Consider the following 14625-nt stretch of genomic DNA (forward strand, 5'->3'; position numbering starts at 1 on the left):
ACCTTTCAGTGTACAATATTTATTTCATGAATTAGCTGCGGCACCTTTCAAAAAGTTTTCATCACATTGAGGTATATAGTTTGAGATGGATCATAACTGGCACACCTTTCTACAAACATACATATATATTTGTAGTTGTATTATTATCAAAGAAATGGTTTACTTCAGCAGTGTCTGAATAATTACAGCTGTCTCATCTGATAATTTGAGTCTACATCAAGCGACACAACAATAAAAATCATATGAGAAAGGAAATAGGAATGTTGAATATCTTTTTAGTTTAAACTGAGTATACAATACAAAACAACTCAATACGGATGCATTCACATTCCCAATCTAACCATGTGTACATTCTGTTGTTACAGCTATATACATTTACAGCAATATGATAAGGATCAGATGGGGGGTTGGCCAGGCCAAAAGTAACCTTATGATGGCAAAAAGGAAGTTTCCATTTAGTATACATGTACAAGAGGCACACTAGAGGCTTGATCATTTTTAGGTCAGTAGTAACTTATTCATAGTTAACTAAGGGCATTAATACACAATAATAATAATACAAAAATTAAGATACATGTGCATCTTACAATCATGCGTACACTAACCTTAAACATGTCCACTTTATGATGATTATAGCACTAATTGCAGATACTGGGCCAAAGAATACCACATTGATGTGTACTTACTCTGATCTAGTGAAAGAACTCTGATTCATTAACTTTTTAGAAAGTTCAAAGTACGCATAAAAAGAAATTTTATTACAATGAACTCAAACTCTACACACAGCATTCAAAACAGGCATATGTATTAGGAAGAAATTATGAAATTTGAGATTACTATCAGAGCCATTTTTCACAAAATTTGGACTGAGACAAGGCTATAGCCTATGGCGGTACTTACTATATCTGTTGATCTGTTAACTAACAGTGTCATAAAGTGATGCTTTAGGAACACACACTAGGTGTACTGTGGGACTCCGCATTCTCACGGCAATAACAGCACATAATAGTACATAGGAACAGACAAACCAGTTGATTTTGTATCACTAGTCATAAAGAAGTACATGCAAATACATCATCTCTTCTTTGTTCATGTTTATCATCTCCGTTTTGCAGAGGAAAGGGATGACTAATGAGTTTTTTAGGATGACTAATGAATGCATGACCCCCAAATCAATGCGAAGAGCTACATAGTCAAAACAGTACAATTTAAGCAATAAACTATTTGAAATGACAACCTTTACACGTACCTTTGCTATACAGACACACACAGGCACACAGACAAACAAATGATGACACCTAAGCAAATGAATATATAACCAAATAAGTATATAATACAAGTACAGTGATATTCCCAATCTAATCAAATTCACATTATGTTGTTACAGCTACACTTTCAACAATTTGATAGGGTGTGTCGCGAAAGGTCAGTCAGGTCACCTTTATTGGAGAAGTTTCCATATACACTAGAGAAACACAAGATACTTAACCATTTTTGTGTCAGTGATAATTTTTTCATACTTTGTAGTACACTAAGCTCAATTATATTTTATACCTCTTCTGATATGTACTTACTCTACCCTAGTGAAAAAAATCCAATCTATTAACTTTTAAAAAATTGTACTCCGTACTTGGTTTAGCACTTTTCATGATAGTAACGTTTTATTGGTATTTAAGGTACATCGGGCTGAACTCACATTTTCGATTTCACAACACAAATTGTTTTCTTAATACTGTTTCTACGAGATATAATTTTTTCAATTTTCTTCTGAACAGTAACATGCAATAAACTTTATCAAACGTTGGAAAATAGTTAAAAACTGAGTAAGGAATTCTTCACCATGATGCAAACACTTTAATTTTTAGCAATGTAATTGTTTTTATAATATGTGACCATAATTGACAAAAGGTACCGTACCTTATGGCAGATTTTAAAGTTCATCATTATGATGAAAAATATCACCCTGTGAGTGCTCTGTTAGACAACTATTGTTTCTAAAAGTTACATAGTAACTTTTTGCATCCTCTGAAGTAATTTCATGATGAATGGAGCTCAGGAAGTTGGATTTTTAAGGCCATAAAGACCAATTTTCCTATCCGCCATAAGGTACCTTTTGTCAATTATGGTCACATATTTTTTTATTGATGCATGTTCCATCACATGGCAAAGGTTTTGTCAAGTTTTGCAAAACTGGAAGCAGTCTCTTTCGTTAACTTTAAAACACTAGTATTTTGTGAAAGCATTTACTGCATACAGCCTTCATTGAGTGTTTGCCTTTGTTATGCCACGATTGCAAGCTTTAACGCTTCTTAGAACCTGCATTCGCCAGATAAAGCTGCTAAATAAACAATAGTCAGAAAATGCATACTGGTAGCCATTTTTATTAATGGTTTGACGGATATGACGTCATAACTTAACCCCACCTTGCAATTAATTTTTCCTGTCAGTTTTATAATATACTGAGGTATCAAGCAATGACACAAGATCAGGCCTGGGGTAATAGTAATATGTAATAGTAATTGTAATAGTAACGATTACAGGGCACCAAGTAATAGTAATAGTAATAGTAATAGAATCTTTGGCAACAGGAAGTAATAGTAATAGTAATAGTAATAATGGTCAAAGTAATATGTAATCTCAATATTACATAGCTATTACTTGCAGTGTTACACTAATAAGTAACAATAGGAAAATAGCATGTTAGCCAGGAACTATTGCTCAGTACTGAGACTTTTTATCATAAATATAACAAAGCATTCTTAATTCGAAACTATAAAATGGCTTAGATTAACTTCAAAATTAGATTATTTTTATCAGTAACCTATAAAAATCTATGGCGTATTGTAATAGTATTTGTAATAGTAATATACTTTGTTGTAATAGTAATAGTAATAGATTACTTTGAAAAAAGGCTGTAATTGTAATAGTAGTATAGTAGTTAAAATTTTCAAGTAATAGTAATAGTAATAGATTACATTTAATTGTAATTGACCCCAGGCCTGCACAAGATCAAAGATGGCATATTTGAAGGCGAAGTCAATCTTTTTTTTTCTAAATATCTCTGCTGTTGGTACCATTATCAGTAAGCTATGAAAAATTATTTTATAGTGAGACAATTTTAATTATCAGTATTTCAGAATTTTTTGCAATTAGCTTCACGGCTGAATATACTAGTTTCATTTTGCTTGCTAGACTGGTAATTATTTGCGTAGCCTGTTCAAGAGATTGTTTAATTGCAAAATTTCTCAAAATTTATAATACAATAATGCTAAAAGAAATAAACAGCTTCATTTAAATGATCCAATCATTAAAGTCACAAAAATAATCAGTTCAACTTCTGCGTGAATTACTTTTCAGTAACTGTGATCAAGTCAAACCTACAGAGAGTGATGTACATTGGTTACTTCAACCTTGATTATGCAATCCAATGAAGATATTCTACCATTGCTCCACCGTTCACAGAGGGACTTAAAATAACCAAAAGATGATATAGGTGGCCCAATCCAAAACAATTTATATTTTTAAGAGTGAAAATATGTCAACATGCTTGTACTAATTGACTTAGAAAGGCGATCGTCAATCTCTTAGATTTTATTCTTCCATATATGCGCAACTTAATGTAGCAACAATTATATTCAAATTGACATATTGGACAATTAAATGAAATCATGCACCATCGTCACACATAATTATTCAGATAAAAGAGCAAAGCGGTTGTACGAAATACACATTATGGACAAATATTGTTCCAGTATTGTGTATTATTATTGTTACTTAAGCCAATACAACTATTATACAAATTTCTAGATATTGGGGATATAATAGAACAACAAAAAACCTGAAATAGTGGTTCATTTTTATTTAACTATCAAATATTTTATGATAAACGATAGCAATTATAATGGTTCATAAGTGAGTGTGTGAAAAAACATTTTTATGAGAGGAGTACTTGACAAGCTAGCATTATGGCAAACATACATGTATCCATTAATGGCTATAACTTAAACTTAAATAGGGCATTGAAAGAATCAGAACTATACTAAAAACAAACTTTTTTTTGAATTGACCTACAATAGCTTCATGGTGATAGTTTCATAGCTTGTATAGAATCAGTTTATTAGTTGCAAGTCATAATTTTATATAGTATTTGCTGCATTGATAAGGTTATAATTGTTTTATCTACAATCCTTGTTTATTTATTTTCATACATGCATGTTACCATGTACAACTTTACAAGAGTAGCGTTTTTCTCTCCATTTGTAGTAAGTTCATGACTGGTACAGTAGTGATCACACAGCACAGTTTCTACTTATTCATTTATGATTATTTACATGTAATAATAGCATGTGACATGCATCACTGCAAAATATGACTTTTGCCTTGTGTGCATTTTACAAGCATGACTCCACCTTCGCTAGTGTGTCTAGCTACATGTAGAGTTACGTGTATCAAATTTAATTTTAAATATGTGTACCTCAATAGGTCTGGTTCAGAGTACTACTACGAGGTTGACAAGCTTTACCATGTTTTGTTTTTAATTTACTGTATTATTTTGATAATAAATGCTTCATAATTCTAATTTCCAAACATAAAAAATTTTTAAAAACAAGGTTAAGTAGGCTTCCGAACGACGAACGAAAATACGAAATCAAAATCCTACTTGTGACCTAAATTCTACTCTACATTGTACTTTCAATGTTATTATGTAAGAATTATGGATCACCTTGCACTGTAGAGTAGAATTTACATCATGAGTAGGATTTTCATTTCGTAATTCGTTGGTCATTGGGAATTCTACTTAACCTTGTTTTTTTTTTTTGTTCTACTTTGTGCTGATTTGTTACTAATATTTATAATATTTATTTAGTTGCCATTGTGATACGTGTTGATTTTACACAAACAATAATTTTCTTTACTATTATTATCATTGTTATGACTTTACAGCATTCATTAGAGACAGCATTGAATAGACATGCTGAAGGAATATAAACTATCCTCATGACCAGTGAAATTAATACTAGTCTTGATGCAAGTCTTTGTTCAAGAAGCTGTAAGCTGAGAGTGTCCATCTTCCCTGCAATGTTGGTGCTATTCCTGTTATTCCAGGCTGTTGTCATTCATCATACATTAATGAATTGTTTGTTGTTTTTAAAATAAATTAAAATCACACACTTGATAAAACAGTAACATGTAAGATTAATACCTTCTTTTAGCTGGAAGCCTCCACTAAAGTATTGCAGTAAGTAAATTCCAAGCATAGCTTGGTAAAAAATAAATTGCTGCTTCCAGAGCTGCAGATCTGAGCATGGGCAACCACACCCAAATTTTGCAGCACATGCTTCTTTAATTAACAAAATAGTGGTATGCATGGCTCTATCCAGGAGTCACAGTATCACTTTTTCTTTACTAAAATAATGATCTGATGGGACATGGCCTTGCACATAGACTGTTGGAGTAAATTGGTGTAAGAATTATCCTACTGATACTGAGATACACACCAACAACTGGATTGACAGGACTTGATGATGATGATGATGATGATGAAGATGAAAAAAGGTGGCTGAACAAATTGGCCGGTTTGCCAATTTTTGACTTTACTTTTTGACATGGTCTAGAACCACGCTAGTTGTATCATTGGAGTCCTCAAGTCAAGATAAGGTCCTCTTGTAAGCATAGCAGCTTGTTTTCCCGGTATAGCAAGGCTGCAAATGTCGTGGCAGCCATTTTGTTTGGGGGCAAATCCTACTTAGTAATGCTACCACTTTACTAATAAAAATAATAATAATAAACAATAATTACGTTATAATTTTAATGATTAATCTAGTAAATGTAATAGTTAAATTTAGAACAAACAAACTGGACAAGTAAAATAATTCACACAGTTGTTAGGAAATAGTGAATCACCATCTTCAAAACTCTGACCTCTCCACTATGACCTTGTCCCCAATATGCAAAGGTTTGTGAATCCTTGGACAGAATTTGACTCACAGATCAATTCCATTGTTTTGAAGTAATAGAAAGTACATGTGATTACAAAACTTATGCTACTGGAAACACCTTTTGCTGAGAAATGAAGTGATCTCTATCATTCTTGAAGAAACATGCATCTCTTTTTGCTTTTGCATTTACAATCAAAGACAAAGGCAATATTAATAGCTGCTACCACATCAGTGTAAACAATGTCTGATCAAGTCAAATTGTTGCTTTATCTCTGCTTCAGATGACGGACAAAAGGCCGATATGGAGTCCTTGATGCATTCAACTGAAATAGGAGCTTACACAGAACCAAATGGGACTGACGGCCATTTTTATTGCACTGACATGCCTTACCTACTCTTTTTGCCGCCAGAAGCCATGAATGTACTCAATGAGGTAATGTGACTTGCCCTTTCTCATTTAATATTTTGTGAGACTAAACTACATTCATAGCAAAATTAATGACATTCATAGGTATTGCAAGTATATTCATTAGTTCATTAATTATATTCATTTGAACATTAATGCTTTGACTTTCTTGAAATGGTACATTAAAAATCACTACAAAATGAACAAAATTATTACTGATAATAAAACTCCATCAGGTAATACAAAAAAGTTGTTTTGTCATGTGATGATGAAAATGGAAAATGTACCGGTTGTTTATATGTTAAAATTCATGTCCAACAGTTGCTGCTGTACACAAGGAAAATGAGAAAATCAGCTCTAATTGCAACTGAATCTACAATGAAAAAAAGGGACATAACTTGGCTTAGTAATTACAATAAGTAAGTTTGTAAAGTATGACATGTTTTAGGAATATTTTTTTATATATAATTTTTTTACATAACTTTTTTAGGAAAGATCTAATTTTGATCAAAATCAGGTCGAACTGAATATGCAGCATGAAAGCATGTATCAGAAAAAAATATTTAAATTAAAAATTTTTTATAGCCATATTTTGAGCAACTGTAAAAATTCATTACAATCAAAATTAGTTGGAATACGCTAAAATATGAACAATCTAAAATTGATTGAAATCACTTTAAGTTTCTAAGCAAAATAAGACAATCTGTCTTACATAATTTATATGAATGGAGAATTTTCCGTCGTTGTTTCTTGGCAAAATTGACCTAATTACCTAAACCTGTAAAGTCTGAATGACATACATGTACCCTAAAGCTGTAAAGCTGTAATTATTTACATCATTTGCATGAGAAATGTGTGATAACTATAGGTGCAGTATCAGTCAAAAAGTCTTCCTCACCTTGAGGTTTATCAACATAACCTTTTATTATTGTGAGGAATTGAGTCTACTGTGATCATTATTGCTTATTATTTATTAAATTATTGTTCTCATTATGTATGCACGCGTGTGCACCAGTTTTGAGTTATTATTATTAAGAATTGATTGAACTATTGAACTAAAACCAGTGTATGGACAGATCCAGGGCGCTCTTGCTATCCTATTAAAGAACCAGCAGAAGGAATCGGGACAATTGGTCCACCGAGCCGGAAAGGATTCAAGCGACCTAAGGATCTGGAGATTCGAGTCGAGTTACAGCAGATGGAGCTCTCACAGGAAGTAGCCACGAGAAGCTTTAAAGACGGGCGCCATTTTATAGCAAGGCTACCAGGCAGAAAGGTGCACAGAAGAGCCAGTAGTAGCGGGAGTTATTGTTTTATCATTATAATTATAGTTGAGAGTGGTGATTTATCTTTGTGAGCTATAGTAATAATATTTGACACGTGTCACAACAGCCATGGCTCAAGCGTTAGCTGCAAAGAGAGGCGCACACAAGGCAGTGATCACCAGGAAACTAGAAGAAGTTAAGCGAATCATAGAAGCTGATGAACCAGGCTTGGTGAAGGCCGAGCAGTTATGCCAATCTCTCAAGGATAAACTAGACACCATTAGAGATTTAGATGAACAAATTTTTGTGGCTATAGAGGATGAGACTGAGTTGGAGACTGCTATGATCAATGCAGATGAAACAACATCTCTGATCTATGAAGCTCTTGTAAGACTAGACAATATACTGGCTACCAGCGAAAGTACTACTGGTGGAATAGAGGAGGGTGGAACTTAAGCGTCTGGCCCATTCAGAGCGCATCTACCTGAGCTTAATTTGATGCAGTTTAATGGTGAGCTGACTCAGTGGTTACCATTTTAGGATACTTATCATGCAGCAGTTTTCATGATAACTCTGACTTATCTGACATTGATAAATTCACAACACTGCTAAGAGAATCAGCAAGGGAAGGCTTGACACTAACCTCTGCAAACTGCAAAGAAGCAGTGGAGATACTGACAAAGAGATTTAGTGATCATCAGCAAATCAAGGGGAAGCATATGGAAGCCTTGTTGACCATGGAGCCAGCTCAGAACAACACTCAGTCCTTTCGAAGACTCTTTGATGAGGTGGAATCTCATGTCAGACAATTGAAGGCGCTAGGAGTCAGCGAAGAAGCTTATGACACTCTGCTGCCTTCAGTACAGATGCCAAGTTATATGAAGCTAATGATTTCCAGAGGAGTGTCTGAGAAAGATTGGGGTTTGACAAAAATCTTGAGTACTTTTGAAGAGGTATTAAAGACTAGAGAGGGAACCTCAGCAATGAGCAAGCCAGCTAAAGAAGTTTCTCCTTCATTTTCTGCATTCATGACAGGTAATCAACGTTGTTATTGTCAACTTAATCAATTGCTTGAACTATGCAAGAATGTATCCCGAGATGATGGTAGGAGACGAAAGCAGGAAGATGCTTTATTTGCCTCAGGACTGGCCACATTAGTAGAAATTGTGGAAGTAGTGTGCGGTGCAGTTAATGCAAAAGTCGACATCACCTCAGTATTTGTAGTAAGGAGGGAGATAAAGAAGGCACAGGAGATAGCCAACAAGAGGCAGGTGAGCAGAGTCTTAACCCTCGAGCCCCTGCCTTTGAGAGTAAGTCAACTAAGTCCCTTCTTGTGGACTTGGATCAAACAGTATTACTCCAAACTGCAAAAGCCACTTGCTTTAATCACAAGAAGCCACATATCCAAATTGGTTTACAGTTTCTTTTGGACAGTGGTAGCCAGCGGTCCTTTATAACCAAACAGACCAAGGACAAGTTACACCTTAGAACTACTGACCAAAAAGATGATGTCCATTATAACATTTGGAGCCACTGTTACACGAAGCCAGAAAGGTGATATTTGTCAAGTTGGGTGTACAAATCATGAAAGAGGTTGGAAGTGATGCTCTTTAGTGTGCCTAGCATTTGTGAACCACTGAGTGGATCTTCAATACAGTTATGCTTGGAGAATTACAAGCACCTGCAAGGTTTAGAACCGTCAGATGTATCCAATCTCAAAGGAATGGTGGAACCTAATGTTTTAATTGGATTTGATTGTTATTGGGAATTTGTATCAGGTGACATTATGAGGGAAATTAGAGGACCAACGGCCTCTCACGCTAAATTAGGTTGGGTATTGTCTGGCCCATTGGAGAGAGATGAGAATGGACAGTGTTCATCTATTCTCATCACACACAACTTGATTACAAGTGCTGAGCCTAAGGACAGCGTGAGCTTGGAAAAGCTACTGAAGGGATCCTTGAGAAGGAAGACCTCGTCTATGATCAACTGAGAAGCAACATATCGTTTCATGAGGGACACTACCAAGTATGTCTCCCCTGGAGAGACTCAGTGTCTCACTTACCTGATAACTTGAGAAGAGACTTAAAAGTCTTATTCACCGACTCAAACAGAGTCCTGATCTATTGAAAGACTATAATACTGTAATTAAGGATCAGTTGGCATGGGTAATAGCAAGGGTAATAGTGGAAATTGTAGAAGATCCCGGTGTAGTGGATGGAGAGAAGTTCCATTATCTTCCACATAATGCTGTAGTGCGCAGGGATAAGACAACCACAAAAGTGAGAGTGGTTCTTCATGCTTCAGCTAGGAGCAATGGACCCTCACTCAATGACTGCCTTCACATTGGACCGAGATTTAACTAAATGATTTTGGGTATTTTACTAAGGTTCTGATTCCATCGGCTTGCCTTCACAGCAGATATAGAGAAAGCCTTTTTGATGGTCTCAGTGGTGAGGAAGGACAGAGATGTGCTCCGCTTTCTCTGGATTAGGAATCCTGATGAAGAACCACCGTTACCCAAGTTTTGAGATACGCTAGAGTGGTCTTTGGGGTCAATTCAAGTCCATTCTTATTGAATGCAACCGTAAGACACCATGTAGAGCACTGCAGGGACTCAGATCCACTTGTGGTAAAATCATTACTTGAGTCCATTTGTGTTGATGATATTATTGGAGGGGCAGATACAGAAGAGGGAGTATGAAAATTGTATTGTGATTATAAAAGAATTTTGAGTGAAGGAGGGTTTAATTTGCGTAAGTACATCGCAAGCGAAAGTGTTATTGATACTGGTGTAATTGATAAATTGTACGCGAAATTTTCTCTGGGTAATTCCCCAGAACGTTTGACTGAGCTGAAGGTACTTGGAATTAGATGGATGGTTGAAGAAGATGCCCTTGTCTTTGACATCAGGGAAGTAGGTGAACTAGCGAATGTGACTGGACCAACAAAGGGGAATGCTGTTCAAGCAGTGGGTCGAATTTATGATCCTCTAGGAATACTTACACCTATTACCATACATCTGAAGATCTTTCTCCAGGAGCTTCATAAGTCAAGGATAGGGTGGGATCAACAGCTGACTGGAGACTTGCTAGAGAGGTGGAGAATACTAGTCAGTAAATTGAGAAGATCCAATCCCATTGAAATACAGAGATAATATTTTAAGGGATCTGTGGGGAATGTGCTATAAAGTTGTATCAATTATGCGGCTTTTGTGATGCATTTGCGAAGGCTGATGCAGCGGTAGTCTATTTGTCGACTATGACTGATACAGGTACCATGTGCATTCTGATGTCATTGAAAACAAGAGTAGCTCTAACTTCACAGCAGACAATTTCGAGGTTGGAACTATTATCAGAGTTGTTACTCACAAGACTGATTAGGTTGGAACTATTATCAGAGTTGTTACTCACAAGACTGATTGCCAGCATCAGCAAAAATCTTGAAAAAACTCTAGAGAAACCAATCTGTTACATGGACTCTAAGGTGGCACTTTACTGGATACTAGGACCAAATAAAGATTGGAGGCCATTTGTGCAGCATCGCGTTGAGGAAATTGTTAATTCCAGCACCAAGTTGCAGGCTCTGCCCAGGCAAGGCCAACCCTACTGACTTACCTACTAGGGGTCTCAAACCTGATGAGCTGGAGAAGAACAAGGATTGGTTCAAGGGACCTCACTGGTTACCTACAGATCTGAATGATGAGTAGGCAAGTTTTGAGGATATGCCAAGTGAATGTATACAAGAACTGAGAGATTGTGAGAAGAAAACACTTAGAATGATAGTAGCAGCTAGTTGATTATCTCAAGTTATAAACATACAGAAGTATTGCTTCTTGGGAAGAGTGTTGAGTGTCACGTAACGTTCATTGCAAGGCTAAAAAGCGAATGACTGAATCCACTGTAATGCTACAAGCAGAGGTCTTGTGGCTACGTGAAGTACAATCATGATTCCAGACTGAGAGAAAGTTTGCAGACCGGAATGTGCAACTTGGACTGTTGTTAGACAAGAATAGACTTTCGAGATGCAGGGGAAAAATTCACAACGCAAATGCGTTCCGAAACAAAGCATCCAATCTTGCTACCTGCGGGAAACTATTTTACTTTGCTTGTGATATGGAAAGCACATGAGAGTCTTCCACAGTGGGGTCAAGCAGACAGCCACTGAGCTCAGATATAAATTAGGGATTGTTCGAGAGAGGTCAGTAGTCTAGATGATTTACAGATGTGTTACTTGTCGTAGATTTGAAGCAAGACCTTCTAAGGCCCCAGATCCACCTCCACTGCCTTGCTTTCGAATTGAGCAAGCACCACCATTTACATACACTGGGGTGGACTTGCGGGTCCCATCTACACAAAGGATGGGACTTGTAAAGTTTGGGTTGCTTTGTACACTTGTTGTGTAACACAATGCATACATCTCTATCTTGTTGTAAATTTGTTTGCTAGTTCTTTTATTAGGTCACTCAAGAGGTTTACCTCCAGGAGAGGAGCACCACACAAGTTCATTTCAGATAATGGAAAGACATTTAAGGCTACAGCTAAAAAGATCAAGAAGATCATGAACCATCCTGAGGCGATTGATTACGTTTATGATCCCAGGACCGAGTGGCTGTTCAACATTGAAAGAGCTTCCTGGTGGGGAGGAGTCTTTGAGTGGATGGTAAAGTCAGTTAAGAGGTGCTTGAGAAAGTCTATGGGACAAGCACGGTTGACGTTAGATGAGCCACATACTGCTATTGTTGAGATAGAAGCTGTAATCAATTCGAGACCTTTGTCATATTTACCTCCCAATGACATTGAGGAACCACTTACTCCATCGCATTTATTCAATGGTAGACGACTGATAACCTTTCCAGACAAGTTATGTTACAATTATGATGATGAGGATCCAGAATTCAATGCAAGGCCAGACATGCTGATCAAGCGACTGAGGTACCTCAATAACAGAATAGAACACTTCTGGAAAAGACGGAGTTCTGAGTACCTACTTGAGCTCATGGAACAGCAACAACGCTGGAGTTGAAATAAATGTTGGAGATATTGTCGTCGTGAAGAGCGATGAGAAACGTCGTGGATTCTGAAATTTGGATAAGTTGGAGTCTATCATACCTGGAAGAGATGGATTGATTAGAGGAGCAACAATTAGAGTTGTTACTGGAGGGAGAAAATCAACATTGTTGAACCGTCCAGTTCAACATTTGTACCCAATGGAAATTAACCACCATGAAGAGGAGAGCTCACAAGATCAGCCACGAGAAAGTCAAGGTCACAAGGAAACTGCAAGACCCAGAAAGGCAGCAGCATTTGAAGCTCGTGATCGTATCATAGCTCAAACACTTGATGACTGAATAAACTTAAGTAGTGAGTAATTGATTGGGTGGGTTAATAAGATAGTTTAATTGGGAATATTATTAATGTGTGTACATTACTTATTGATTTGTGTAATATGTATGCATGTACATTAATTATTTGATTTGTGTGCTATGTGTATGCTACTTAATAATTTGTATTTGAGTGACATTATGTATATTGTAGACATCATTGAGGATTGACAAGTCTTAAAACACTTCTTGTCAATGGAGGGAAAGTGTGAGAAATTGAGTCTACTGTGATCATTATTGCTTATTATTTATTAAATTATTGTTCTCATTACGTATGGATGCATGTGCACTAGTTTTGAATTATTATTACTAAGAATTGATAGAACTATTGAACTAAAACCAGTGAACGGACAGATCCAGGTCGCTCTTGCTATCCTATTACAGAACATGCAGAAGGAATCGGGACAATTATATATGCATATGCTATTAACAATTAAATAGCCCCAAAAGCTTCATTGGGTACAAACAAACATAGGTAAGGTACAATTTCGAGCAAAAAACATATTGGAAAAAAGTCAAGTGATGTAATGAGTTGTTAAACATGGGAAAGGCATCATTATTCATTCAAAAATGAAATAACTTAGGCCAACACTGAACACAGATAGAAACATGGACTAAATAATATAAATCAGCAGGCTAAACTAACAGAACTACCATCAATAATAATACGGCTGAACCACCCACCAATGATAGCAAAACACATGCAAAACCCAAAGCAGATAAAGAACAATTATCACAATACACATCCATAACAAAACAGTCCAGTAAAATGGTACAGACTAGCTGGGAAACAGTTTATCATACAAACACATTTATGTACATGTACTTTAATACACTTTAAAGATGGTACATGTATACGATACATCAGGCGTGAGTAATAGATATATCATTCCTAGGAGGGCTGTATCTGATTTATAAGCACCGACCAGGAGGGCAGATTGCACCCAAATGGGAGGTACCTGTAAATCAGATACAGACCAAGTAGTCATGTTATAGGTAATATGTATCTTTTCTAGTTGGCGGGTCACGTTATACGCATGTGCAGTATCTATCAGCCTAGCACATGACAAGAAGGGAAGATGGCTACATGGACAAGCAGCATTCCTCCTTGTTCAAAGAAATTGAAAGAAACATGACTATAGCTTATAAATGAAGAACCATGTAGTTACAATCTAAACCCACTTAATTCTGACAGATTACAAGTTATAGACTCAACATTCAACGGGCTATGGTCAACTACACACAATGGCTGGTGGCAGTGGCATTGTAAACAGTCTCAGACTTATGATGACAAGCCACCCGAGGATTAGTTTCACTAGTGTGGTAACTTCGGGACTTAGTGACAATAATAGCACGCGTTTGCTCTTGATAACAAGATACTTTACAAAGAAGTAACTAAGAACTAATCAACTAAAAAAGTAAGTATCGTGTATGCAGAACATTAAAAAGGTTCTATATTTAGGTACATTACATAATCACTAATAATAACATAACCTAACCATTAATAATAAGATTAACACTAATAATAATTACAATATCAATACTAACTACATAATAAGATTAGTTTACTACAATTCCTCCCCATTAAGTTTGAACGAGAGGTGCATAACGGTCAACCGGTCTACGAACTGT

The 14625-nt window shown here is 36.1% G+C and overlaps 1 protein-coding gene across 1 annotated transcript; it reads left to right on the forward strand.

Annotated features, from left to right (window-relative positions):
- The first annotated feature begins 11736 nt into the window (after nt 1-11736).
- LOC105312234 (uncharacterized) lies at nt 11737-12635 on the forward strand. The gene is made up of 3 exons (XM_011404719.1): nt 11737-11810; nt 11853-11984; nt 12071-12635. Exons 1-3 carry the CDS (start codon nt 11737-11739, stop codon nt 12633-12635), a joined length of 771 nt encoding a protein of 256 aa, XP_011403021.1.
- Nucleotides 12636-14625: the final 1990 nt, after the last annotated feature.

Source organism: Amphimedon queenslandica, unplaced genomic scaffold (genome assembly GCF_000090795.2).
Source record: "Amphimedon queenslandica unplaced genomic scaffold, v1.1 AMPQUscaffold_13464, whole genome shotgun sequence".
NCBI classification, from domain to species: domain Eukaryota; kingdom Metazoa; phylum Porifera; class Demospongiae; order Haplosclerida; family Niphatidae; genus Amphimedon; species Amphimedon queenslandica.

What these genes read in the sequence shown, in the direction of transcription:
- LOC105312234 (XM_011404719.1), top strand. Translation starts at nt 11,737, where the DNA reads ATGAGAGTCTTCCACAGTGGGGTCAAGCAGACAGCCACTGAGCTCAGA. An exon ending in TTAGGGATTGTTCGAGAGAG is followed by an intron (nt 11,811 to 11,852) that starts GTCAGTAGTCTA and finishes TACTTGTCGTAG; the next exon opens with ATTTGAAGCAAGACCTTCTA. An exon ending in CAAAGGATGGGACTTGTAAA is followed by an intron (nt 11,985 to 12,070) that starts GTTTGGGTTGCT and finishes TTCTTTTATTAG; the next exon opens with GTCACTCAAGAGGTTTACCT.